Source organism: Mytilus trossulus, chromosome 10 (genome assembly GCF_036588685.1).
Source record: "Mytilus trossulus isolate FHL-02 chromosome 10, PNRI_Mtr1.1.1.hap1, whole genome shotgun sequence".
Classification (NCBI taxonomy): Eukaryota; Metazoa; Mollusca; class Bivalvia; order Mytilida; family Mytilidae; genus Mytilus; species Mytilus trossulus.
The window spans coordinates 10,131,144-10,158,029 of record NC_086382.1 but is presented as its reverse complement, the minus strand read 5'-3'; the positions used below and the strand labels follow the sequence as shown (position 1 = coordinate 10,158,029).

The 26,886-nt window shown below is 31.1% G+C and overlaps 1 protein-coding gene across 1 annotated transcript; it reads left to right on the top strand.

Annotated features, from left to right (window-relative positions):
- Positions 1-7,239: 7,239 nt before the first annotated feature.
- On the top strand, positions 7,240-19,258 carry LOC134686025 (uncharacterized). The gene is made up of 4 exons (XM_063545727.1): positions 7,240-7,377; positions 7,827-7,979; positions 17,979-18,128; positions 18,676-19,258. Exons 1-4 carry the CDS (start codon positions 7,302-7,304, stop codon positions 18,804-18,806), a joined length of 510 nt encoding a protein of 169 aa, XP_063401797.1. The 5' UTR covers positions 7,240-7,301; the 3' UTR covers positions 18,807-19,258.
- The last annotated feature ends 7,628 nt before the right edge of the window (positions 19,259-26,886 follow it).

Below are 26,886 nucleotides of genomic sequence, written 5' to 3'. Positions count from 1 at the left end.
CTATTTAAAAGTTCTTTAACAATATGAACAATCATTTCTAAAAACAGGACCCTTGGTCTAAAACTTTGTGAATATTAAGTTAGCTAAAGACTTCCTAATTAAGATCTACTCAGATCATACATTAGATACACCATCTATGAAAACACTCATGCATGGTGGCTTGTACTACCAGATAAGGATCCAAGAATTTGAAAAAAGGGTGCTTCGCACAGTGTAACTTATTTATATCAAGATATTATATTAATGCCTAATGATAGATTTGAATTAACCATGAGAAGAGGAGCAATTTGACCTTATAATGTTCAGGATAAATGTGATAAATGCAGGATATCCAATTATTATGAATTTAATGACATCCATAGGTGGATCCAGGGGAAAATTGGGTTGATTATATAGGGAATCACTGAAGCATGACTGGAGAGCCCCCCCCCTTTTAGGTCAATGTGCGGGCTCCCCTTTATGAAATATGAAAAGTTCTTGATCCGCCACTGACATCTCAATTAAATACTTTACTAAAATCAATCTTGTATTTATTATCCAATACTAAAATTATATAGAACCCCATTTTTTTACATAAAAATAAATATAAAATCATTTACTGAATTGTGTAAGATAATGGCTAAAGAATTGTATCATTGATGTAGAAGTTGTTGTATGCTTTATTTTCTTCACTTATGCATCTGTGTGGTGAGACTCCACATTGATATAACACAAGCTCTGATTCATACATCTTAATTAACTGTAAAGAGTTCTTCATTCACATTTAATGACTTGAGGAGAAAAATATAAAACCCCAATAAACTGATAATGTTGGAAGTGCATTATTGTACAAATGAGAAAGATATTACTTCTGAAGGAGAAAGCAGTTATTGCTACTTAGAAGGCCAGACCATTTAAATTAATAGTTAATTACCATTTACTATAGAAGAAATTACATTTACAACAGGCCAGACCAAATGTAATGCAATATAATGCAATCTTATAAAAATTTCATCTCCAGAGGTTCATATTTTATTTTTGGTAGATCATCATGTTGTCCAGGCAGGCAGCAAGTTCCCAAACAAGTATAAAATTTAAGCAAATGAAGATGTAATTTCAACTAGATTGGAACATTATTCAAATATTGTGTATATAGGATATTGCTTCAGAAGGAGAATTCATTTTTAATATTGATAGTGAGCCCTAATACCTTTCTAATAATTAAGAAGGGTGCGTTATTTATGTCAATAGAAGAAATTAGTTGTTTTAAAGGCTTAGGACCAAAATGTAAATGTGAAATCATACATAACATATGTTTAGAATATTCCTTGTGCGGACAAGAAAGGCATTGAGTAGGCCAGCTAGACTTAGGATTAATTGTTAGAAGAGTATGTCATGACTACGGTACATGTATGTCTATAGGAGAAATCAGTTACAAAATTTGGCCAGACCAAAAAGATAGCAAATAGACGATGGAATATCTTCAGAAGAGTAGACTTTATTAATAATGTAACAAAGGATAATATATATATTAGTCCCAATTATTAAACAGTTAAACAAAAGTGTAATTAGGATATTTTGTCATAAGAAGAAATAAGCTTTTTTTGCCAGACTAAAGTCATGAAAATGTAAAGGTGATATTACTTTAGGAGTAAAGTGTATCAGGCGGAAACCCAATTGAAATAGAACAAAAGAATCAAAGCTCTTTGTTAGAGAAGGCAATAAATGCTTACTGTAATGTTTACTATAATAAAAAAAAAAAAAAGTTAAAACAAACAAATAAAACAACAATTTTCTTTTCAATTACGAAGTGTTTTAATTATTTTAAAAACACCATTTGCATAAGTTTTCAATTTATCTATTACATAGTAATGCAGAAAAGTTAGATATCAAGTCAACGACATGGGTATCTATCAAGTTAGATGTAGAAAATGCATAACCTCCGATTTAAAAAAAAAAAACATGGACGGAGAACATATCAATCTATTAGTTCAGTAATTTTCGTGTCTGCCCTTCCACTATGTGACTCAAGAAAAAATTCCAAACAATGGGTAAAAATTGTATCGAAAAGAGAAAATCAAGTGCACCTTTTTATATTAGGGCGTGTTTGAGGTGTATATTTTGTCTTTAAAACGTACAAAGCAAAAGTATTTGATATATCATCTCGCTTCAGATTCTATCATTTTTATATTTGGGTTGACTTTATAACATAAAAAAATCACAGTACGAAAAGATGAAATATATGGGTCAAGTGAAATACCTATCTAATGAATCACAAAAACAGAGGAGGTGTGTTCGAATAGCTATTTTTTTTACTAAAAGTACTTGACGACAGTCTTTTAAGTTGGATTGAAATGGCATATTTTCGAAAAAATATATTTTTTTGTGTGTGATAACTAGGGTTAATAATATTCAACCACTGAAAATTTTGAGTCTGCCCTTCCACGAAATATTTAATGAGAACTTTTTTAAATGTTTAAGAATTTTCGAAAATTCCACCTGACAAAAAATTACCGATCAGATCGAGACAATAGATTTAAATTGAATCAATGCAGGCAAGATCATTAACTGATGCATGCTCATTAGCTAGTAGATACATTTGTCTTTTAAAATACAACTGACATATAAGGATTGTAATGGTGCTATGTGGATAAATTTATCGGTTTTCAAGAGGAAAATTGTCAACTCGTCCTCCCTACAATGGTTTCCATTTCTACGATTGTGAAAATGAACTGGCGTAATGGGGAGATAATTTCGACGAAGTAGAATCTTGACTGGTAAAATTATTACAGCATGTTAGTCATGGTTTTTAAAAAAACATTTGAACTATATAGCAGAAGCACTTTATAATAAACACTACTAACACCTATCCAGGACCAACCGCCTTTTTGAGAGTTCTGGATGCGACACACTGTAGTATCATAATCTTATACAATTATCAAATGCATATATGATCATCTACAATACTTGGCAAGATACAATGTGCAAATTGCTGCATGCATTGATGATAGTTAAATGTCAGGTACTTGTGAAGGTCAAACTTGCTTTCCCATGGGCTTTTCTGTGACCTTTAATTATACTGCCATTAAAGTTTTGTGCAAAAACAACTTGGGCTAATTGGTTCTTGTAGATGAAATGTGTATTGTTTTTATTTTGTATAATTGGTTCTTCTGATGTGTGTTTTGTAATGTCAATAAGTCGATGAATGCATTATGATAACGTTAATCAGCTTTTCGTGGACTCGTTGCTGCATCAGAGTAAACAAAAACTCTCAGAATACTTGAAATTCTTATACTAAATTAATAGGAATATACATAAAGTGATGAATATTTATTGTATTCTAGGGAAAATTTTCTCATGGGAGATCATAGATAAATATTCCAGATGAAAAATCAATACAAGATATCCATATCTCTTGTAGAGGGCATGTGCTAAAAGGTGGAGTGGGGTGGAGTATTGGAGTGGAGTGGTGGAGTGTTGGAGTGAATATACTTAACATATCATTTTTTTTTTATTATATATTCATCAAAGTTGGAACACGTTTTTGGTATATTTTCATCAAAGTTGGAACACGTTTTTGGTAGCATTTATATGACAGCTGAGATGGAGGGGGATAATGTTGTTTATCATGTAATTTATTTTACTGTCCTGAATTGTAGTGTATTTCTAATAAAAAGGGGGAAAACAAAGGCCTAGTAATCTATGCAGTTAAAATTAATCTTGGATGAGCTCACAAAATGTTTATAAAAATACACATAGTGCTTATGATAAAAAAAAATTATTTTGTTATCAATTGTATCATACATGTTAATCTAATGACTTTAATATTTAAAATAGTTTGTTTCTTTCAATTAAAAATATAGATAAGGAAAATATATCTAGCCACAATCGCCTGCCCATAGAACCCATAAAACTGTCATAACTATAACCTCAGAAACCAAATAACTTTAATATACGAGAAATGTTGTTGTTTTTGATTAATTTGACAAAATCAACAGATGTTGAATCAGTACAAAACACACATTATATGTTCTGCATATTATGAAAACAAGACAAATATAAGTATATAATGAAAACATTTTCAACAAATTTTATTGTAAAATGAAGACTTTATCTATTGTGCTAATCATTTAATGTTGAATTCCGAGCGATTCTAGTAAAAGCAAATGCTCATCTGATAAACTTTGTTTTATTTCATTGTGGATTAAAGTTTTAGAATTCAAACGAAGGATCTTTTTTTCTTGCACAGTCACCATTTAAATGAAAAGATGTTTTTGGTAGAGGAACAGATTGTTTCAAGATTATAGATCTTGGACTTAAATAAATTTCTATGATCATATCTTTTTAACACAAGATCATTTGGAACATTTCTATGTTTATTTGAAAATGATTGTCCACAGCCGAATTATTTTCCTATTATTCCAGCTATGAAAGTAAGATGGAATGGCTGCTTAGTTGAATCATGTCTTTGAATTATATTGGTATAATGAACATGAATGCAGTTGAAGGTTGAAACATATTCTAGGATTATTTTTTTTTTGAATTTCATAGAAAAATATCTTATGAATTGGTTAAAATCATCTAAGCTGTCATAAAATGCTACCCAAAACATTGGAATTGTCCATTTCTGATGAATAATCAAATATGTCAAATGAAATATTATAAAATCATTGTGTGCTGCAATTTAAAAAAAAAAAAAGAATTATAAATGATTTTTAAATTGATATTGATTTTTGGATATATTAAGTATATTTCACTCCATGACTCCACTCCAACACTCCACTCCAACACTCCACTCCACTCCATCACTCCACTCCACTCCACTCAACCTTTTAGTACATGCCCTTGTAGAGTTACTAAAGTGCATACTTCATACCTAGTAATCATATATATACATGCTTATGTAATATTGATGCTAAATGGCAGTTGGTGAAAGAGAGGAGTGTCTTGAAATTTGGAGCCACATTTTCAAACTTGATGTATGGTTTATTGGATCACATACTGTTAATGCCTGTCACAATCTGGGATATAATATTTGAGGGTGGCAGATATTGAGAGTCAATCCTCATCTAACTGTGCTAAAAATCAAACTTTAAATTGCAGCAAAACACATTTTAATTATAAATTACTGGGGGGGCAGAGGGGTTGCAATACATTCATACTCTTTTATTACTGTAAATTCAAATATTATTGCGAGGTTTCAATTAATAATGTGAATAATGCGACTGGATGAGTATGACACAATAAGAATTAAGAACTGGCATTCTTGATGTCGGATATATGTACTGGTACCTGCTTAATAAATAAATAATTTCTGAATTTACAGTATGTTAAAATTACACTTAATAAACGAAAGAAATTCTGATACCAGTGGTATCTAGTTTTTACAAGATTATTTATCAACTTTACCACCACTTAAAGGGTCACTTATGTATGGTCCTTCAAAATATTACACAATAGAAAGATATTGTTGATTGCACCCAAAGTACTGCAAAGCTTTCATAAAATATGTGAAGATGTTGACCCCAAACCAAAACTTACTTGAAACACTTGAAAATGACTAAGGAATGAATTAAGTGATGGTGTTTTAAGTGTATTTTACATTGCTATGATATTAGATCTGATTTGTTTAAGTAACTTAAAGTGTCCTTCACTTTATCTTTTACAACGCAGCTTTGCATAAAATTTCCACCACATATTAATGTATGCTATCGTGCGCCCTCCCAACTCAGGAGCTTTTATCCTTTGTAAGTCTTAATTGTAAGGTATTTTTAAATTTTAGTTCATTTTTATGTTTTGAATATTAGTATTGTGTCCATTTTCACTGAAGTAGTACACATTTTGATTTAGGGATATAGGGACCAGATGATGACCACCTCTGGGTGCAGGATTTCCATGCTGCGTTAAAAACCCATTGATGGCCTTTTGGCTGTCATTTAGTACTCTGGTCCGGTTGTTGTCTCTTTGACATATTCCCCCTTTCCATTCTAAATTTTATGTCTATATATTATCTATGGAAAATTTTAGTTTGGATTAAATCCAGTCTAAACATCCGCTCCATATATTTATATATACCTAACTAAATAATAATTTATAGAACAATTGAAAGCTGATTTCCCAAGGCAGTTGTATATGTATAAATCATTTGGCAATTTGACAATGAACAGAATGGTAATACTTTATTTTGACAAATAATAACAACAAAAAACAGACTTGAGAATTCTATGTCTATTTTATTATGGAATAAGTTGCAAAAGATATGATTGATGAGAATTGGTAAAAAAAAATCTGAAATTGGATTTTTCAATTGGTGGTGCATGTAATATTTTTCAATTTCAATAAGTCGGGAACCCAAAGATTACAAAGGCTTTATAGTGTTGACAAACTGTTTGATACAGTTAACTACAGGATCATTATAATAAGAACTATTAAAATTGGTGTCTTTAAAATTCTCTCTCTTGTTTTCATTATACAAATAGTGTTTGGTTCTCAAAACAGTGGCAGATCCAGGGGAGGGTTTCAGGGGTTGGAACCCCCCCCCCCCCCCCATTGTTTTGTCCTGGGTTAGGACCCCCCCCCTTTTAAAATGGCTGGTCCGCCCCTGCAAACTGTATGTTAGTGATAATGACACTTTTTTTTAATTTGTGCATACATTAAAGTCAGCTTTTCTGGATTTTAATACATTCATTTAGATTGCGGTCGTATTCCTATATATAAACTCAAAAATTTGAAAACCAGTAATTTTTATATGTTTTTGAAGACAATATTACCAGATAACTGTAATTTAATTATGAATTATGATAAAGGATATAGAATGTTTGAAAAAGATATTAAATGAAATTTGCTTTTATCTGATCTTCATTGCAGGAGTTCATCGATCGATCATCATTGAAAAATAAATAAATTTAAAAACACATTTTAGAATTTTGTTTTGGAATCATGCTTTCGTTTGAAAAGTCAGCTGTGCAGTGATTTTTTTTCCAAAATTACATAATAATAGTACAGTTTTTGGGAAAATTATCTGTAAATTCATAGAGCATAATTATGCAGCCAGATTATGTTCGAAGTTGATTTTATACAGACTGAACCCCCCCCCCCCCCCTCCCCGTTTTTTTTTTTATTTAAAGTCTGCGCTATATGTGATTTATTGTATACTAATTAAGGCTCCTTTTTGTTTAACTGTGTGACTCAAGATCTATTACATTTTGAAAACATTTGCAATACCAATATTAAATTTTCCTGGCTTTTTTTCTTTTTTAGATAAATGTAAATATGAAGTTGGTCCGTGGAGTGAATGTGATATCACCACGGATACCATAAAGATGACTATGACCTTGAAATCAGGAGAAATGAAAGAATGTCCTTCAACAAAAATATTAACCAAGAAGTGTAAAAAACGTTAGTAAACTATCATGTAAGCATGTCCATTTGTGGGTAAAAGTTTCTATAGCATTCTATTAGCAACTGAAGATCGTAGAAATGATTTAAGCATAATTAACAGAATAACATTTAAAGTCTTGAAGACATAAAATGTGTTTTTAAAGTCAAGAAGTGACAGTCAGTATAACAAGTTGAGTTTGGCTGACAATAAGGTTCAAAACATGGGGACTAAACGGAAATAACTCTTGTTCAATTTGCTTTAACTAAAAACTATGAATTGAAAAAAATATTTACCATTATAAACTTTTCATTTTTTTTTTTAACAAATTCTAAGGTGAGTTAAATTGAAATGGGCAAAAGTGAAATGTAAACCAACAGAGGGGAGGGGGGATTAAAATAATGCAGTTGAAGCCTGAGTGACAATGGGTACTTTAAATGAAATGTATGTTTTATATGTTTTGTTACAGCTTGTAAATACACCACAGGAAAGTATGGACCGTGTGTAAATGGATTTACAGAAAGAGTTGATAAATTAAAGAAAAAAAGCAGAGATATGTGTGAACCAGTACGAACATTGACCAAAAAATGTCGTGGACGGAATAAAATAAAGAAAATAAAAGGTAAGAAGAATATAAATTTATCAGAGGAAGGTTTGTAAATTTTAAAATCTACACTCACTGCATTAATTTGTTCACAGTTACAAGAGTTTTATTCTGATATAACACTCGTAAAATTGTCACTCTTTTTTATATGTCTTATTTTCTTCTGATGAAATCATTTAACAGGTTCAAGACTTTTCTCTGTGTCCACACTTATTTCTACTTAGAAAATGATAGATAAATGAGGTTTTGTGTTCACTTCCATAAAATTGGGGAATCATTATTTCTAAATAATGAACATGATGAATGCACATACCAATAAATTCAATTAAAATTTTTATGCATAAATTTGAAAGAGTTTTTATTTCTAAATATAAACTTAGAGAATGTTGAAAATTAAGTTATCATGGGAATTGTGTCAATAACATATGATATTTTTATCTGATTGAAGCCTTACAAAACTGTTCTTATTTTAGATTAGAACTGAAAATAAAAATAGAACTAAATAAAAATGTAGATGATTGAAGATTTTTGATGAGAAATCACCATTTGATCTGATAATATTCTGTTATATGATAGTTTTTTAAATCAATGTTATCATATTATGTCATGAACTATAAGGAAACAATTCATCGGAAACTAAACGGTGTGGATTGATGGATGATGTGGAAACTAACCGATGTGGATTGATGGATGATGTTTCGTGACAGCTTTATCTAATATTGCTATATTTCATTCAAAATGCTGCAGAATATATTTTTTGATTGATATAAACTTAATTTATTTTAGGAGATTTGTTTTATGAGGCAATCGCAGGGTTCTTATTTTTTATAGAGGTTTGGGTATGGGGAGTAATGTTCATTTCATGTTATAAATAGGTAGGTCAGCCGAGGGATTTTCTCGCTGCGTTGAAGACCCATTGGTGGCCTTTGGCTGTTTGTCTGCTCTTTGGTCATTTTAGTTGTTTCTCTTTGACATATTCCCCATTTCCATTCTCAATTTTATTTCCTTATTCTTGATATTTTTTGTTCACTCAATACTTTCTATTCTTTAAATCTTAGAACTGCTTTATTCTCTATTCTTTATTGTTTGACCTATTTTTCACTATTCTTTATTGCTTGACCTATTTTTCTCTATTCTTTATTGTTTGACCTATTTTTCACTATTCTTTATTGCTTGACCTATTTTTCACTATTCTTTATTGTTTGACCTATTTTTCACTATTCTTTATTGCTTGACCTATTTTTCACTATTCTTTATTGTTTGACCTATTTTTCACTATTCTTTATTGCTTGACCTATTTTTCTCTATTCTTTATTGTTTGACCTATTTTTCACTATTCTTTATTGCTTGACCTATTTTTCTCTATTCTTTATTGTTTGACCTATTTTTCACTATTCTTTATTGCTTGACCTATTTTTCATTATTCTTTATTGTTTGACCTATTTTTCACTATTCTTTATTGCTTGACCTATTTTTCACTATTCTTTATTGCTTGACCTATTTTTCTCTATTCTTTATTGCTTGACCTATTTTTCACTATTCTTTATTGTTTGACCTATTTTTCACTATTCTTTATTGTTTGACCTATTTTTCACTATTCTTTATTGCTTGACCTATTTTTCACTATTCTTTATTGCTTGACCTATTTTTCACTATTCTTTATTTCTTTGTGCCATTTTTCTGTAGTTTTGCCCCAATGTATTCTCTTCTGTAAAACCCCATTCAGAACTTCAAGTAAGTGTAAAAGTTTGGGACAGGGATATCTTTACTTTTGGAGTTCAATTGAGCAGTGATATATGAGAGGAGGAATTGTTTTATCACTAAGCCTCAAAAGCCTCACCTTCATCAGTTATATATGGAGATATTGCCATTTAAAGAAAAGGTTAACCTATTTCTTGTGTTTTTGGCTAGAATCCTGAAAAATTTTAACGATTGAAAAAAAGACAGCAAAAAAGATAAATGATATACCAAAATTACAAACACTTAATTATGTATATTTGTATAAAAAAATAATGTAATAAATGGTTTAATGAGGTGTCAACATATTTTCCGTAAGTAATAACTACAGCTGTATTTATATAACCAGTATATCACATGACAGCAGAATCAAACTTTCAGATTATTCACTTTTATGAGGGTCTGAATGGGTTTTTTTCATTTCTTGTGTATTATTTAATTTCTCACACTCTCTAATCTTTATAAATTTTCTCTGTTATTCTGATCTTTTCTTGAAGTTTTATTACCCCATTATTTTCTATTTTTTATTTTTTTTAACCTAGTTTTCTCCATTCTTTAAGGGTTTTTTTTGCCTCTTTATTATGTACATTTGGTCTATAAGTCTTTATTCTGTACACCCATCCTTTATTCCAAATGTAGTTTTATTAACACAACATATTTAAACATTTTGTTGAGTAAGTATAGTTTTTATTTTTTGAAAGAATTCTGAATTCAATAGAAAATTGACCATGTTGACAATAATTGCGCTAAACGATTGTCCGTCACTATTAATGACTTCTTTAACCTCTACTTGACGCATAATATATTTATATTTTTCTTTGTATATAAAGACCTAAAGGCACTTCACCTTTTACGTACTCGAAAAATCATCTTAACAAAACCAGAACTATCTTGAACAATGCAGAAATAATAGAAAACTAATCATGTACTATTTGGTTAATTAAGTACATCTTAAGTACGTCTTTCAAACAAAATAAAAAAAATTGACAATAATTATTACAGAAATTATTAATAAATTCATAAAATTAAAATAAAAACTTGTCTAGAATCATGATAATTATTGACTTCAATTACACAACTAATTGAGTCATTAACTTTGGTTAGCATTTTTTATCATTATATCAAAAACTGACAGATTATATCATAAATGGATGGTTTTAAACTAATTTCATTGTCAAAAGATCACATCTGACTTACACAATGATGAGTACATAACAGGAACAAAAGAATGACAAATCTACAGAGGACCCTCTATTGTGGAAGTTATAAAAATGATTTTAATAATTGTATCATAATATTTATTTCACATGCCAATTATATCATGGCTATATTGCCATTTCTTGGTTTCCGTCATAGTCATCTATGGAAATTCTAGAAAATCTTCTTCTTAGAAACCAGTCAACTAAACTTGAACTGAAAGATCCTTATGAAAGATTGTTACGCCCAAGCTGCGGTGGAGGAGGCATTAAGTTAAACGCTTGTCTGTCTGTACTTCCCAAAATTAGATTCCATTCTCTAATTTTAGTTTGCGTCAGCCTAATGCTATGAGTCTTATACACAATGCTTAATATCACTAAACACATTTCAAGTAAAAATAAGGGTAGCTTCACTCTCGCTGTCCTTGAGTCCTTTATAAATGATAAAATACTCAATTTGTCATTTCTGCTCTCTAGTTTTAGTTTGCCTCAACTGTAAATGTATAACTAATACTTGAAGCTAAAAATCACCAAACACAGATCAAGTTCCAGTAAGGGTGGTTTCACTTTCACCATCCTTGAGTTTTGTCCCTTTATAAATGATAAAATTCAAAATTTGTCATTTAATCTGCACTCTATAACTTTAGTTTGCCTCAACCAAGTGTTATGAAATTATACGTTTGCCTCAACCAAGTGTTATGAAATTATACATAATGCTTATTATCACCAAACACACATCAAGTTCCATATATGGCTGTTGTCCTTAAGCTGTTCTGGACTTAATGTGTCCTTTTAAAAATGAAAAAATTGCAAAAGGAGTATGGCCACAATGTGCCGATTTTGGCCCTGTGAGGTGACAAAAAATAAAAGTGAAATAAGGAGGATCCTGAAGAGCTAAAACACATCAATGTATATTGTTATTTTTTATTATAGTATAAAATCATATTTTTGTGACGTCATTAATGTGAAGTAATACTCCGAATCGAACCAGAACGCTCAAAATGTCCAAATTCTTGTCCAAATTCTTTAAGAATTTGACACTTCCTAGTTGAAGTTCCAGTGGCCAAAGGCCTCGACCAAAATAATTTCACTCTTATTTGAATTGTTTGACATTTTGACTCAGTTTGCAACAACATTTAGCGTGGTAGAGGCCACATCGAAAATCTAACTTTTGTTAACAAGTAAATCCTGATTCAACGTCGCCATTTCTGAGATACGTTACATTCTCTGACAAATAATTCAATTAACTGTACCAAGATCTTGGACAATTGCAAAATATGTGGTAAAAAGAAATAAATGCTATGATTATTTTTTTATTATTTATCTATTACAAACTAAAAAGAAGACAGCTTTATTTTTAGCAAATCTTCGTTAACCACTGATCCAGCGAGGGTTTGAAACACAGACATAATACATATATATACATCCTTATATCTGTTTTATTGGACAAAAAAGACAAATTGATGCATGGAAATAATATCTTAAATTTGTAAATTATTTTTAACATTCATTTCCAAGTTATTTGTAATTAGCCTGGTCTTTGCTATGCAAAGTTGAAATGAAAATAGGAGTTTTAAATTTGAGCGGTAGTTTTTCTCCGTAAAATTCTACATTCAGCAGATAATAATTGGGTGCCAACATTAGAATTCAATACAAATGTTCTTTTTATAGATACACATATTAAATTTGTTTTATAAAGGCTAAATCAGTGAAATGTAGCCTCTGTGGAATTTAATCTCCATGTTGACGGTTTGATGAAGTGCTTTCTTTCACGTCCGCATTTTTCGATTGAGAATGCCCAGTTAACATTTGGTGAAAATAAATTGCAGAACTTTTAACAATAATATACATTGAAAATCATAGGACAAGAGATGTAAGAAATCACACGAGAATTGGTATATCATATTGCACAGTTTTTGAAACTCCCGCACCCGAAGGCGTCCTTCAGCTGGCCCCTTAAAAAATAAGTATACCTAAGTACAGTGATAATGGACGTCATACTAAACTCCAAATTATACACAAAAAACTATAATTAAAAATCATACAAGACTAACAAAGGCCAGAGGCTCCTGACAAATGGGACAGGCGCAAAATTGGGGCGGGGTTAAACATGTTTATGAGATCTCAACTCTTCCCCTATATCTCTAGCCAATGTAGAAAAGTAAACGCATAACAATTTATCTATTATAACACCCCCTCCTTTTATCTTATGACAAAATATCCAATTTCATTGTTTCCTGTTTGAAATAAAGTATCTTAATTGCTCTCCGTCATTAATATGCATGAAGTATTTGCCACTAGACGTTCCCCAAACAACTATCAATCATATATCATGTTAAGTTACAATAATGTACAATAATGAATTGAAACGCACCTATTTTTTTTCATTTTCGATCATTTTTTGGGAAAAGAGAAAATAAAAAATATTGGATATCAAAGAATACCACCATTTAACTAAAATGTGTTGTTTATCTCATCATGATGGATGACTGTTAAACGTCCAGCTATCGACAGAATAAAAGACGCAATCTGGGAAGCAAACATGATCAGGATGATAGAGTCGCAAGTTGAAGAGCTTTTCTTAAAGATACTGTTACATAATGCCAGCAACGAAAGTGAGCAGAATGTAGTTTAAGATAAAAATAATAGTTCTATCATTGTTAGGTTACTGTCACAAGTTACCTCAAACTTTTCTGAACAAAAACTGATTTTTTTTTTCTGAACAAACTAGCTAAGCATATTTTTCAATTTTGTCAGCGGCCACTGCCTTAAAACTATTAATTTGTCTAGCAAAAAAGTTCTTGGAAATTATAAAAAGGATTCATTAAACCAATTGAATGAATTTTATTTCAACTTTTACAGGTGACTAAATATTTCATGGGCTTTAGATACAATGGAAGAGAGTAGTACTTTATAATATGATCAGTAATGTTAAATGGCAGAATTTAATTAAACTATCGTTCATTCATATGTTTAATTCTACATGTTGATTTGAGAATAAATATAAACAAGAATGTGTCCATAGTACACGGATGCCCCATTCGCACTATCATTTTATATGTTAAGTGGATCATGCAATTTGGGTCAACACTCTAATTTGGCATTAAAATTAGAAAGATCATATCATATGGAACATGTGCACTACGTTTCAACTTGATTTGACTTCAATTTCATCAAAAACTACCTTGACCAAAACCTTTAACCTGAAGCGGGACAAACAGAAAAACAGAACAACAGACTTAACGGACAAACAGACCCACAGACCAGCAAAAATAATGCCCCTCTACTATCATAGATGGGGCATAACAACAGATGTGGTATGAATACCAATGTCAGACAGCTCTTGTCAAGAGACCAAACGAAAAAATAATTAACAACGTTAAATCACCGTTCTGCCTTCAACAATGAGTAAAGCCCATACAGCATTGTCAGCTATGAAAGGCCATGAAATTACAAATTAAACAATTCAAACAAGAAAATTAACCGCCTTATTTAAGTACACAACAATGAACGAAAAATAAACATGTAACACAGAAAGCATCCTATTCCTCCGTAATGAGAATGATGAGTGCACATGTGGTTCTTTCGTCTGATGACTTATGTACAACTATAATGTGTTCTATGATTATGAAGTACATGTCATGCTACATATTGTCTATACACACTGTTTTCTTAATCTGTGTTATCATCTTTGACTTCTTTACTAGAAAATGCAGTTTTGTGTGTTAAAGTGAATCACAGGTTTCGTTCCTTAATATATACAAATAAGACGATATGGTGTGATCAAGTTCTATCCTTATACATTTTTACAACTGTTCATTGTTCGACAAGTTTTTTACAGCTTTTAATCTGAATTCCTTCTGCTCAATATAAGACATTCATTGCTGATATGTTTTTAAATCATTCATCACTTTTAATTTAATCTGTACTAAAGAATTATGTTTGTTTACATGGTCTCTGCAATTTCAGTTTTTTGAATTTCCGGTTAGAAAACGAGTATACAGGCCACTCATACAAAACTTTAGTGAAGCGCTTATGTGCAGCTTAAACTTTAATATTAGTAAGTTTCTGTAAATAAAGTTTAAAAAAAAAAAAAAATGGACGAGGTTCAACAAATAGTTTGTTTAAAAAATATTGTAGTGAACTGATTCTAAAGTTACTACAACGTTGATGAAAAAAACTTTTTATGTTACGCGAAAATGGCTAAAATACCATTTTACCCTGGTCTTTTCTGATGCTCTGGAAACTTATACAAACACAGTTACAAGCTTAAAGGTTATCATTTATGAACTACACTAGTAAGTGATCCTGCTGCAGTAATTTCGTCCATTTCTGAGACAGGGCTGTTTTTAACCCTTCGTGGCCATACTCCTTTGCTGGTTCCCAATCAAACTTTAATTTTAGTTTTGCTTCAGGTAAATGTTATGAATCTTTAATACACAATGCTTAATACCACCAACTACTGATCAAGCTTGAGTTTTAGTTGTGTTACACTGACATCATTCTCAAGTTCATAATGGATGTTATAAATGAAGACCTGATGCATTTTTGTTTATTTACAAGCTAGGGCATCTGTGTCCCATTGAAACAATATTCTTTTTAGCTCACCTGGCCCAAAGGGCCAAGTGAGCTTTTCTCATCACTTGGCGTCCGGCGTCCGGCGTCCGGCGTCCGGCGTCCGGCGTCCGGCGTTAGCTTTTACAAAAATCTTCTCCTCTGAAACTACTGGGCCAAATCAAACCAAACTTTGCCACAATCATCATTGGGGTATCTAGTTTAAAAATGTGTGGCATGACCCGGTCATCCAACCAAGATGGCCGCCACGGCTAAAAATAGAACATAGGGGTAAAATGCAGTTTTTGGCTTATAACTAAAAAACCAAAGCATTTAGAGGAAATCTGACATGGGGGTTAAAATGTTTATCAGGTCAAGATCTATCTGCCCTGAAATTTTCAGATGAATCGGTTAACCTGTTGTTGGGTTGCTGCCCCTGAATTGGTAATTTTGAGGAAATTTTGCTGTTTTTGGTTATTATCTTGAATATTATTATAGATAGAGATAAACTGTAAACAGTAATAATGTTCAGCAAAGTTAGATTTACAAATAATTCAACATGACCGAAATGGTCAGTTGACCCCTTTAGGAGTTATTGCCCTTTATAGTCAATTTTTAACCATTTTTCATAAATCTAAGTAATCTTTTACAAAAATCTTCTCCTCTGAAACTACTGAGCCAAATTAATCCAAACTTGGCCACAATCATCTTTGGGGTATCTAGTTTAAAAAATGTGTGGCATGACCCGGTCAACCAACCAAGATGGCCGCCACGGCTAAAAATAGAATATAGGGGTAAAATGCAGTTTTTGGCTTATAACTCAAAAACCAAAGCATTTTGGGGAAATTTGACATGGGATAAAAATGTTTATCAGGTCAATATCTATCTGCCCTGAAATTTTCAGATGAATTGGACAATCGGTTGTTGGCTTGCTGCCCTCCAATTAGTAATTTTTAAAGAAATTTTGCCGTTTTTGGTTATTATCTTGAATACTATTATAGATATCGATAAACTGTAAACAGCAATTATAATGTTCAGCAAAGTAAGATCTACAAATAAGTCAACATGACCTAAATGGTCAATTGACCCCTTAAGGAGTTATTACCCTTTATAGTCAATTTTTAACAATTTTCATTAATTCGGTAAATTTATGTAAATTTTTACCAAATATTTTTCTCTGTTACTAATGGGCAAGGTTCATTATAGATATAATTGTAAGAAGCAAGAACGTTCAGTAAAGTAAGAACTTCAAACACATCACCATCACCAAAATACAATTTTGTCATGAATCCATTTGTGTCCTTTGTTTAATATGCACATAGACTAAGGTGAGCGACACAGGCTCTTTAGAGCCTCTAGTTCATAAATCTTAGTAATCTTTTATAAAAATCTTCTCCTCTTAAACAACAGGGCCAAATTCAACCAAACTTGGCCACAACTATCATTTGGGTATCTAGTTGAAAAATTGTGTGGTGTGACCTGGCCAACCAACCAAGATGGCCGCCACTGCTAAAAATAGAACATAGGGGTAAAATTCAGTTTTGGGCTTATAAATCAAAAACCAAAGCATTTACAGCAAATTTTACATGAAGTAAAATTGTTTATCAGGTCAAAATCTCTCTGCCCTGAAATTTTCAGATGAATCGGACAACCTGTTGTTGGGTTGCTGCCCCTGAACTGGTATTTTTAAGGAAATTTTGCTGCTTTTGGTTATTATCTTGAATATTATTATAGATAGAGATAAACTTTAAAATACAATAAATGTTGGCAAAGTAAGATTTATAGTCAACATGACAGAAATTGTCAGTTGACCCCTTTAGGAGTTATTGCCCTTTATAGTCAAGTTTTAACCATTTTTTCGTAAATCTTAGTAATCTTTTAAAAAAATCTTCTCCTTTGAAACTACTGGGCCATGTCAATTATAGATAGAGATAATTGTAAGCAGCTAGAATGTTTAGTAAATTAAGATTTACAAACACATCACCATCACCAAAACACAATTTTGTCATGAATCCATCTGCATCTTTTGTTTACTATTCACATAGACCAAGGTGAGCGACACAGGCTCTTTAGAGCCTCTAGTTTTATTTTGCTTTTGGTTTCTGCCTGAAATCAATATGTATGTGAGATATGGCTAACCAAAGATTATAGCCTTAGCCATATTTGGCACAACTTTTTGGAATTTTTGATCCTCAATCCTCTTCAACTTTGTACTTGTTTGGCTTTATAAATATTTCCATTTGAGCGTCACTGATGAGTCTTATGTAGACGAAACGCGCGTCTGGCGTACTAAATTATAATCCTAGTACTTTTGATAACTATTATAGGGTAAAATATTATTCACCCCTTTCAGATAGAAAAAAACAAAAAAGAGGTAAAAACTATAAACAGCAAAAATCATAAGTATATACAATGATCATGATGATATTTTTCTTTAGGTGTCAAATCTCAATAATTCATAGATTTGTAGGAGACTTGTGTTTTAATCTTGGGAAAAAGAAATGATAATGACATCTGTTTATATTTGTAGGAGGCTGTATATATGACAAGGGATCTTGGGAAAACTGTGATCCTGTCACGAATAAAAGAGCAAAGGTCAAATCATTGAAATCTGGTAACCCTAAAAAATGTAAAGCTGAGAAAAAAGTTTATAGATCTTGCGTAAGAGCTAATGGTCAAGGTATGCTATTTTTAGTTTGCTTTGTTATGTCTTTATTAATAATTATTAGGTAAAAAAGTAAAAAAAACATACAATGACAATTTAATAAATATTACTGCAAGCCTCATTTTATAAATGTGTTTTCTGCATTTAGACATCACATAGGAAGCAGCACCGTCTTAAGTAAATTTATAAACTCTTGGATACTCTTTTTCATCACTTTTCCATTCTTTAATTCATTCAAGATAAATTCAAGATAAATTCAAGGATACAAAAAAAGGAGATGTTGTAAACAACTCTTCACAAGAAACCAAAGCTTTAAGTGTTTGTAAAGCTTTGTATATGTTTAAGGAAGGACAAAAAATTTGGGAAAGCAAATAATGAAATTTACAGATAATACATTGTTGGGCTGATGTTTAGACAATTATATATATAATATATAGAGCTGCTTAGTGTTAAACAATATCTTCTAAAGCAGATGACAGATTTCAAATTTATTCTTTAGGGTATTTCAGAGGTATAGGACTTGGAGATATAAAATGATTATGGTTCTTTTTATGTCTTTCAGATCGTTGCTTCTTTGGTGTGTGGGGAGACTGGTCAGATTGTCAGAATGGCGTACAGAAGAAACAAAGACAAGTTGTACAGGGTGGAGTTGATTGTCAGAAGCGAGCAGTAAAAACACGACCATGTTCATGATTAAACAGTATAAAATCATAATCATGTTCATGATTAAACACTTTATAAACAGGTTCATGATTAAATTCCATAAAATATGTAACAATATTGTTTTAACACTGTAAAATAAGTTGCCTTATCATGATTTTTTCACAATAAAAAGATAATGAACATATTACCATATTCATGTATAACTTATTAAATGTATTAATATTTATGATCAAAAGCTTTTAAAATCTTGAATTAAATTTTGTCATTCATTAAGGAAATCATTGAGCCAAAAGCTTGGGCAGGCTGTTTCCAGTAGCAAATCTACTGCGTCTCCTGCCCATTTATTCATGAATTGTCAAGTTGACTTTGAACATTTTCAATGGTTTACATGATAAAGAAGTGTCAATTTTGCTTTCAACATTTTCAATATACTATCAAATTACAGAGAGGCAAGATATAACTTGTGTCTGTCAATAGTTTATTGAAAAATAAAACCAGTTAAAAAAATTGTAAAATCTGTCAAGATAACTTAATCTGTTCATGTTTTTAAACTGCAAAGCATGGTCATGACCATGATTAAGATAATATATTTGTATTCAAGTACATGTAAATGTTTGTGTTTTATTGATTTTGTTAGACAATCAATGTTTTGTATATAAATTAATGACTATTATATGGTTTTGGGTAGATATTTTGTAAATAATATTTATTTATTCATGATTCAGTATTACAATTTTCCATCACCTTTAATTTTTAAATACTTAAAAAGTAGCCTTTTCATTTTTATGATAGTTCAATTTTGAAAGCTTTAATTTCCCCCTGCAAACAAGGACTTGTGCAATATGGTTTGCTTAACCAGTTATTTCTTGGAATTTTACTCTGCAGTATATGTGATAAAATTAAGGAAATGGATTATTTTAAGCAAGTGCTGCAAAATTAAACTATATGACAAAATGACATATATATTTATCAATATTAGCATAAAAGAAAAATGATAAAAAGACAAAGATTTTGTTATGCTACCACCTTAATTTGACTTCTAGTGGATTTTATTTTATATTTAAGTTTGAAAAAAAATAATTTGCTTCAAAGAGAAATTTTTATATTGAAATGTGTACAATAAAATGTTCTATTTGTTTTTCTATATGATATTAATGATCAATGTTCAAAGTTTCTATTAATTTTTTTAAGCTATGTAATGTTATTTTTCTATATATTATTTACCTTCAATTGGTGGTTGTTGGAATTAATATAAACCCATTTTTTTTAGACTTGTCTGTTCTCTTAGTATGTATTCATTAGTATATTTTAACCTACAATTGTACAGACAAAGGGAGATAACTCTTTTCATTATACTGCCAAATATTCCAATGTAATAACACTGTTTAAGGTTTATGTACCCTTCTGTAGCCATTTTTGTACGAATTTTTATACGACCGCAAAATTTGAAAAAATTTTCGTCGTATATTGCTATCACGTTGGCGTCGTCGTCGTCCGAATACTTTTAGTTTTCGCACTCTAACTTTAGTAAAAGTGAATAGAAATCTATGGAATTTTAACACAAGGTTTATGACCACAAAAGGAAGGTTGGGATTGATTTTGGGAGTTTTGGTCCCAACATTTTAGGAATTAGGGGCCAAATAGGGCCCAATTAAGCATTTTCTTGGTTTTCGCACTATAACTTTAGTTTGAGTTAATAGAAATCTATGAAATTTTGACATATGGTTTATGAGCACAAAAGAAAGGTTGGGATTTATTTTGGGAGTTTTGGTTCCAACAGGTTTATGACCACAAAAGGAAGGTTGGGATTGATTTTGGAAGTTTTGGTCCCAACATTTTAGGAACTCGGGGCCAAAAAAGGGCCCAAATAAGCATTATTCTTGGTTTTCGCACCATAACTTTAGTTTAAGTAAATAGAAATCAATGAAATTTAAACACAATGTTTATGACCACAAAAGGAAGGTTGGTATTAATTTTGGGAGTTTTGGTATCAACAGTTTAGGAATAAGGGCCCCAAAGGGTCCAAACTTAAACATTGTTTGATTTCTTCAAAAATTGAATAATTGGGGTTCTTTGATATGCCGAATCTAACTGTGTATGTAGATTCTTAATTTTTTGTCCCGTTTTCAAATTGGTCTACATTAAGGTCCAAAGGGTCCAAAATTAAACTTAGTTTGATTTTGACAAAAATTGAATTGGTTGGGTTCTTTGATATGCTGAATCTAAAAATGTACTTAGATTTTTGATTATTGGCCCAGTTTTCAAGTTGGTCCAAATCGGGGTCCAAAATTAAACTTTGTTTGATTTCATCAAAAATTGAATAAATGGGGTTCTTTGATATGCCAAATCTAACTGTGTATGTAGATTCTTCATTTTTGGTCCTTCTTTGATATGCTGAATTCAAACATGTACTTAGATTTTTGATTATAGGCCCAGTTTTCAAGTTGGTCCAAATCAGGATCTAAAATTATTATATTTAGTATTGTGCAATAGCAAGAAATTTTCAATTGCACAGTACTCAGCAATAACAAGAAATCTTCAATTGCACACTATTGCGCAATAGCAAGAAATCTTCAATTGCACAATATTGTGCAATAGCAAGTTTTTAAAATTGCACAGTATTGAACAATAGCAAGAAATATCTAATTGAAGAAATTTCAATTGGAGTTATCTTTCTTTGTCCATAATAGTAGTTGAATCAACTTAAATCAATGTGTTATACAATATACAATGTTTATTCACTTTTACTACCAACAAATTAATTAAAACAATCTTTACCATTCAGTGATAACAAGCACTTTTTTTACATTTTGATATTTTATGATGTATTTAAATGAGTAATTATTGTTGCAAACTCCATTAGAAATTTGAATTGAGATCGGTTTTGGAATAAAGTAAAGGGGGATGTGAAAAAAAAATTGGGGAGGGGGAGGGGGGGGTTCAATTTTTCTCATTTGAAATTTCATAAATATTAAGAAAATTTTTCAAACATTTTTTTGAGAGGATTAATATTTAACAGCAAAGTGAATTGCTCAAAGGCAAAACAAAAATTTTAAGTTCATTAGACCACATTCATTCTGTGTCAGAAACCTATGCTGTGTCAACTATTTAATCACAATCCAAATTTAGAGCTGAATCCAGCTTGAATGATGTGTCCAAACTTGCCCCAACCGTTCAGGGTTCAACCTCTGCAGTCGTATAAAGCTGCGCCCTGCGGAGCATCTGGTTTGAACATGAATTATATCAAAACTACAAATATAATGAATAATAGAGACAGGCCATTTTGAACATATACTAGGGGGAAACTTGATGCAAAGCATTAATATTTACTGTTGCATTGCATTTAATAGAAAAAGAGTACTTTGTGGCAAATAAACCAAGATTTTTATAGAAAATCCACAGCCTTTAATAAAGAGATTTCTGTTATAAAATTTGAAACATAGATTACTCACTTGCTTTTCTATGATGTGCTAGTGTTTATTTTTTACAAAAAGTTCTAACCAACCTGTAAATTCCAAAATACCTCGTGCAGAGTAACTAAAGTTGAGCGCACCCTAAAAGGTGTACTTGATTTGGTCCATATTTTTAATTGTTCTAACCAATAACTACATTAATAAACTTGTTTTAAGGAAATCAATGCTGCATGCAATAATCCTATATCCATTGGTCATCATATTGCCAAATATGATAGAACAAGGATAAAGGCTGTGGATTTTCTATAAAATTTCCATATGTTTAGCATTGAAGCAACAGAAGGGTACATAATCCTTAATTTGAAATTTACTATGCAAACACATTATTACTATTTAGTCCATTTCGATAAACAGTCACTTTATAGACAACTTCCTGTTATGGTCAAGTGATGCTAAAACAGGTCATCAGTCAGGGCTATTCCAGAAAAAGGTGTCTCCCGTAAGGGAGGTAGAGCGTCCATGAAATTAAGGAATACCACCAATACATTAAAATCCACTAAAAAAAGTGCAATATTTGTTTTACATGTAAAACTATTATAATTTATCAATGGCATTTTGCCCCTCATGGCTTTTTTTTCTGGAAAAAGCCCTAATGAGCTTCAGGGAAATAAGTAATTATTTTAGAAAGTGAACATTTTGAAATTTTGATAGTTGAGGCTCCAAATATTTTTTACACAAATTTAAAGTAATATATCAATGCTTTGTTAGAAATGTTTTAATTGTTTTAGTTTTTGTTTAAAGTGTTTTAACAAAGTTTAAATGTGATTTTAAAATACCACTAATCATTCGTTAAACAAGTCACAGCTTTAACAGGTTTGTGACATCATGATAAAAGTGTGTAACTTCAGAACTTATGCTGATTGGAATAAATAGCTATTTAAGGTGTATTTAAATCAATTTTTCAGTATTCTTAAGATATCTTTGCTCACAAGCTTTAGGACTTTAGTATTACTGATATACGATTATTGTTTATGTCCTTATGTTATTGCTGAAGATTTCAACATCCCATTATTTTGGAATATTTACTTATTGAACTATACTGTTGAAACAGGGCTTTTAAGTTGTAGTACTTAATCCAATATGTTTGCAAAAGTTGTTAGGTATTTTAGCAATCAATACAAAATGTTCTTAGATGTATATACATATGTATCTTATTCTGTATGTAATAATGTTTAATAAGTGTATATTTCTTAAGTCATCTTACCAAATACATTTTGTTTCATTTAGAAATAAAATAGATTTATTTATAATTATGTATTGGTTGTTTTACAAAGCCAAATTAGAGCGGATTCAAGATTTTTTTCATTTTTATATGCCTGTCAAAATTTTGAAGGGATATATTATGTAATACAAGTGTCAGTTCATCTGTCAGTCTGTCTGTCTGGCATCTATATGTCGCACCTTTAAATGAGAATAAACTCATCATAGATACCATATTTACGGCTGAAGCGAGAACCACTTATCCAAATTTTATCATATTTGATATAGTTGTTTCTTATGATAGTCGAACGATCTGTATACTTTTTGGTGAAAATGACATTTAAACTTTTTGAGTTACAGGACTTTATAACTAAAAAAGGGTGGTGTTTTTTTCACATGTTGCACGGTATCTCAAAATTGATATTGCTTAAAACTTTACACACTCCTTAGTTTTATTAATCTAAAGATCTGTATACTTTTTTGTGATAATTCTTATATCATTTGCATATCTGTATATACTTGAATTGGATTGGTTAAGTAGAATTTTTCTCTTGGTTTATACTTCAATAAACCATGTTTACGAAACTACTTTTGTAATCTATTCATACGCGATACACATTCTTGCAGGTATACTGGGATTTTCAGCAAGTTGAGATTATAAAACAATTGCATAACAGTTGTTTCTATTCTGATGCATATATAACCCAAAATAAAGAAATAAAATAAATGCACTAAAGCTTCGAAAATGTTTAAAAAATAAAATTTAAATAAAATACCGGGAAATTTCACGAATGATTTGGGGAATTTACATGGCAAAACACAACATCAAACGATTGAAAACTTTCAGATGAAAGATTATTTCGTTACTTGTACGCTTCAAATTCGGATAGTATCTAATTAAAATGAAGTTTTTGAGGTAGGTGCTTGTTCATTTTAGATTCTGCTGCATTTATCGAACATTTTATTTTTAGAAAGTCAAGATGGCGGCGTACTCCTTAGTTACTACATGTCATTGTGCTTCTGATGGTACATATAGTAGTCATCAAAGTAATAATGTAAATTAATAATCGTGTATGTTTTGTTCAAGAATTATAAGGATTAAACACATTTTTTCTAGGGGTTATTGATGTGTAAACCGGGTCTCTAACTCACAAACTTGACATAAAAGTCCTTCGGACTTTTATTCAGTTTGTGAGTTAACCGCCCCGGTTTACACATCAATACCCTCTAGAAAAAATGTGTTTAATCCTATAATGATTCAAAATTTTATTTTAGAGTTATTGAGTTTTTTTGTTAAACTAGAGGCTCTAAAGAGCCTGTGTCGCTCACCTTGGTCTATGTGAATATTGAACAAAGGACGCAGATGGATTCATGACAAAATTGTGTTTTGGTGATTATGTGATGTGTTCGTACATCTTACTTTACTAAACATTCTTGCTGCTTACAATTATCGTTATCTATAATGAACTTGGCCCAGTAGTTTCAGAGGAGAAGATTTTTGTAAAAGATTACTAAGATTACTGACCATTTCGGTCATGTTGACTTATTTGTAGATCTTACTTTGCCAACATTTATTGCTTATTACAGTTTATCTCTATCTATAAAAATATTCAAGATCATAACTAAAAACAGCAAAATTTCCTTAAAATTGCCAATTCAGGGGCAGCAACCCAATAACAGGTTGTCCGATTCATCTAAAAATTTCAGGGCACATAGATCTTGACCTGATAAACAATTTTAACTCCTGTCAGATTTGCTTTAAATGCTTTGGTTTTTGAGTTATAACCCAAAAACTGAATTTTACCTCTATGTTCTATTTTTAGCTGTAGCCCATCTTGGTTAGTTGGCTGGGTCACGCCGCTCATTTTTAAACTAGATACCCCAATGATGATTGTGGTCATGTTTGGTTTAATTTGGCCCAGTAGTTTTAGAGAAGAAGATTTTTTTTAAAGATTATTATGATTTACGAAAAATGGTTAAAAATTGACTATAAAGGGCAATAACTCCTAAAGGGGTCAACTGACCAATTCAATCATGTTGACTTATTTGTAGATCTTACTTTGTTGAACATAATTGCTGTTTACAGTTTATCTCTATCTATAATAATATTCAAGATAATAACCAAATACAGAAAATTTCATAAAAATTACTAATTCAGGGGCAGCAACCCAACAACAGGTTGTCCGATTCATCTGAAAATTTCAGGGCAGATAGAACTTGACCTGATAAACAATTTAAGGTGGTACCTAACACTACAGGGAGATAACTCTGTAAAGTCAGCAAAACGTTTTAATCACGTTGTGTTTTAAAGGGAACAATAAACTTCTCAAAGATCAAAATTGGTGTTTGACAAACTGCTATATAACCACTGTAATTTTTCTGACAAAACGGATGGTTCAAATTTTTGAAATTTTTGTTAAAGAGTCAAAGGTAATACTTTGTCCAAATTTTATCAAAATTAAACAAGCCAAATTAATTTTAGTGAAAGTGTTGGGTACCACCTTAACCCAGGTCAGATTTGCTCTAAATGCTTTGGTTTTTGAGTTATAAGCCAAAAACTGCATTTTACCCCTATGTTCTATTTTTAGCTGTGGTGGCCATCTTGGTTGGTTGGCCGGGTCACGCCACACATTTTTTAAACAAGATACCCCAATGATGATTGTGGCCAAATTTGGTTTAATTTGGCCCAGTAGTTTCAGAGAAGATTTTTGTAAAAGACTTTTAAGATTTACGAAAAATGGTTAAAAATTGACTATAAAGGGCAATAATTCCTAAAGGGGTCAACTAACCATTTCGGTCATGTTGACTTATTTGTAGATCTTACTTTGCTGAACATTATTGCTGTTTACAGTTTATCTCTATCTATAATAAAATTCAAGATCATAACAAAAAACAGCAAAATTTCCTTTAAATTACCAATTCGGGGGGTTGTCCGGTTCATCTGAAAATTTCAGGGCACATAGATCTTGACCTGATAAACAATATAACCCATGTCAGATTTGCTCTAATTGCTTTGGTTTTTGAGTTATAAGCCAAAAACTGTATTTTACCCCTTTGTTCTATTTTTGGCCATGGCGGCCATCTTGGTTGGTTGGCCGGGTCATCGGACACATTTTTTAGCTCACCTGGCCCGTCGTTAACTTTTAGAAAAATCTTCTCCTCTGAAACTACTGGGCCAAATGAAACCAAACTTGGCCACAATCATCATTGGGGTATATAGTTTAAAAAATGTGTGGCGTGACCCGCCAAACAAAACAAGATGGCCGCCATGGCTAAAAATAGAACATAGGGGTAAAATGCAGTTTTTGGCTTATAACTCAAAAACCAAAGCATTTAGAGCAAATCTGTCAAAGGGTAAAATTGTAAATCAGGTCAAGATCTATCTGCCCTAAAATTTTCAGATGAATCCGACAACCTGTTGTTGGGTTGCTGCCCCT

Bases quoted from the DNA above. Each gene is read 5' to 3' on its own strand.
- LOC134686025 (XM_063545727.1), top strand. From the start codon at position 7,302: ATGACTATGACCTTGAAATCAGGAGAAATGAAAGAATGTCCTTCAACA. The intron at 7,980-17,978 runs GTAAGAAGAATA...TTATATTTGTAG, and splicing joins TAAAATAAAGAAAATAAAAG to GAGGCTGTATATATGACAAG. The intron at 18,129-18,675 runs GTATGCTATTTT...TATGTCTTTCAG, and splicing joins CGTAAGAGCTAATGGTCAAG to ATCGTTGCTTCTTTGGTGTG.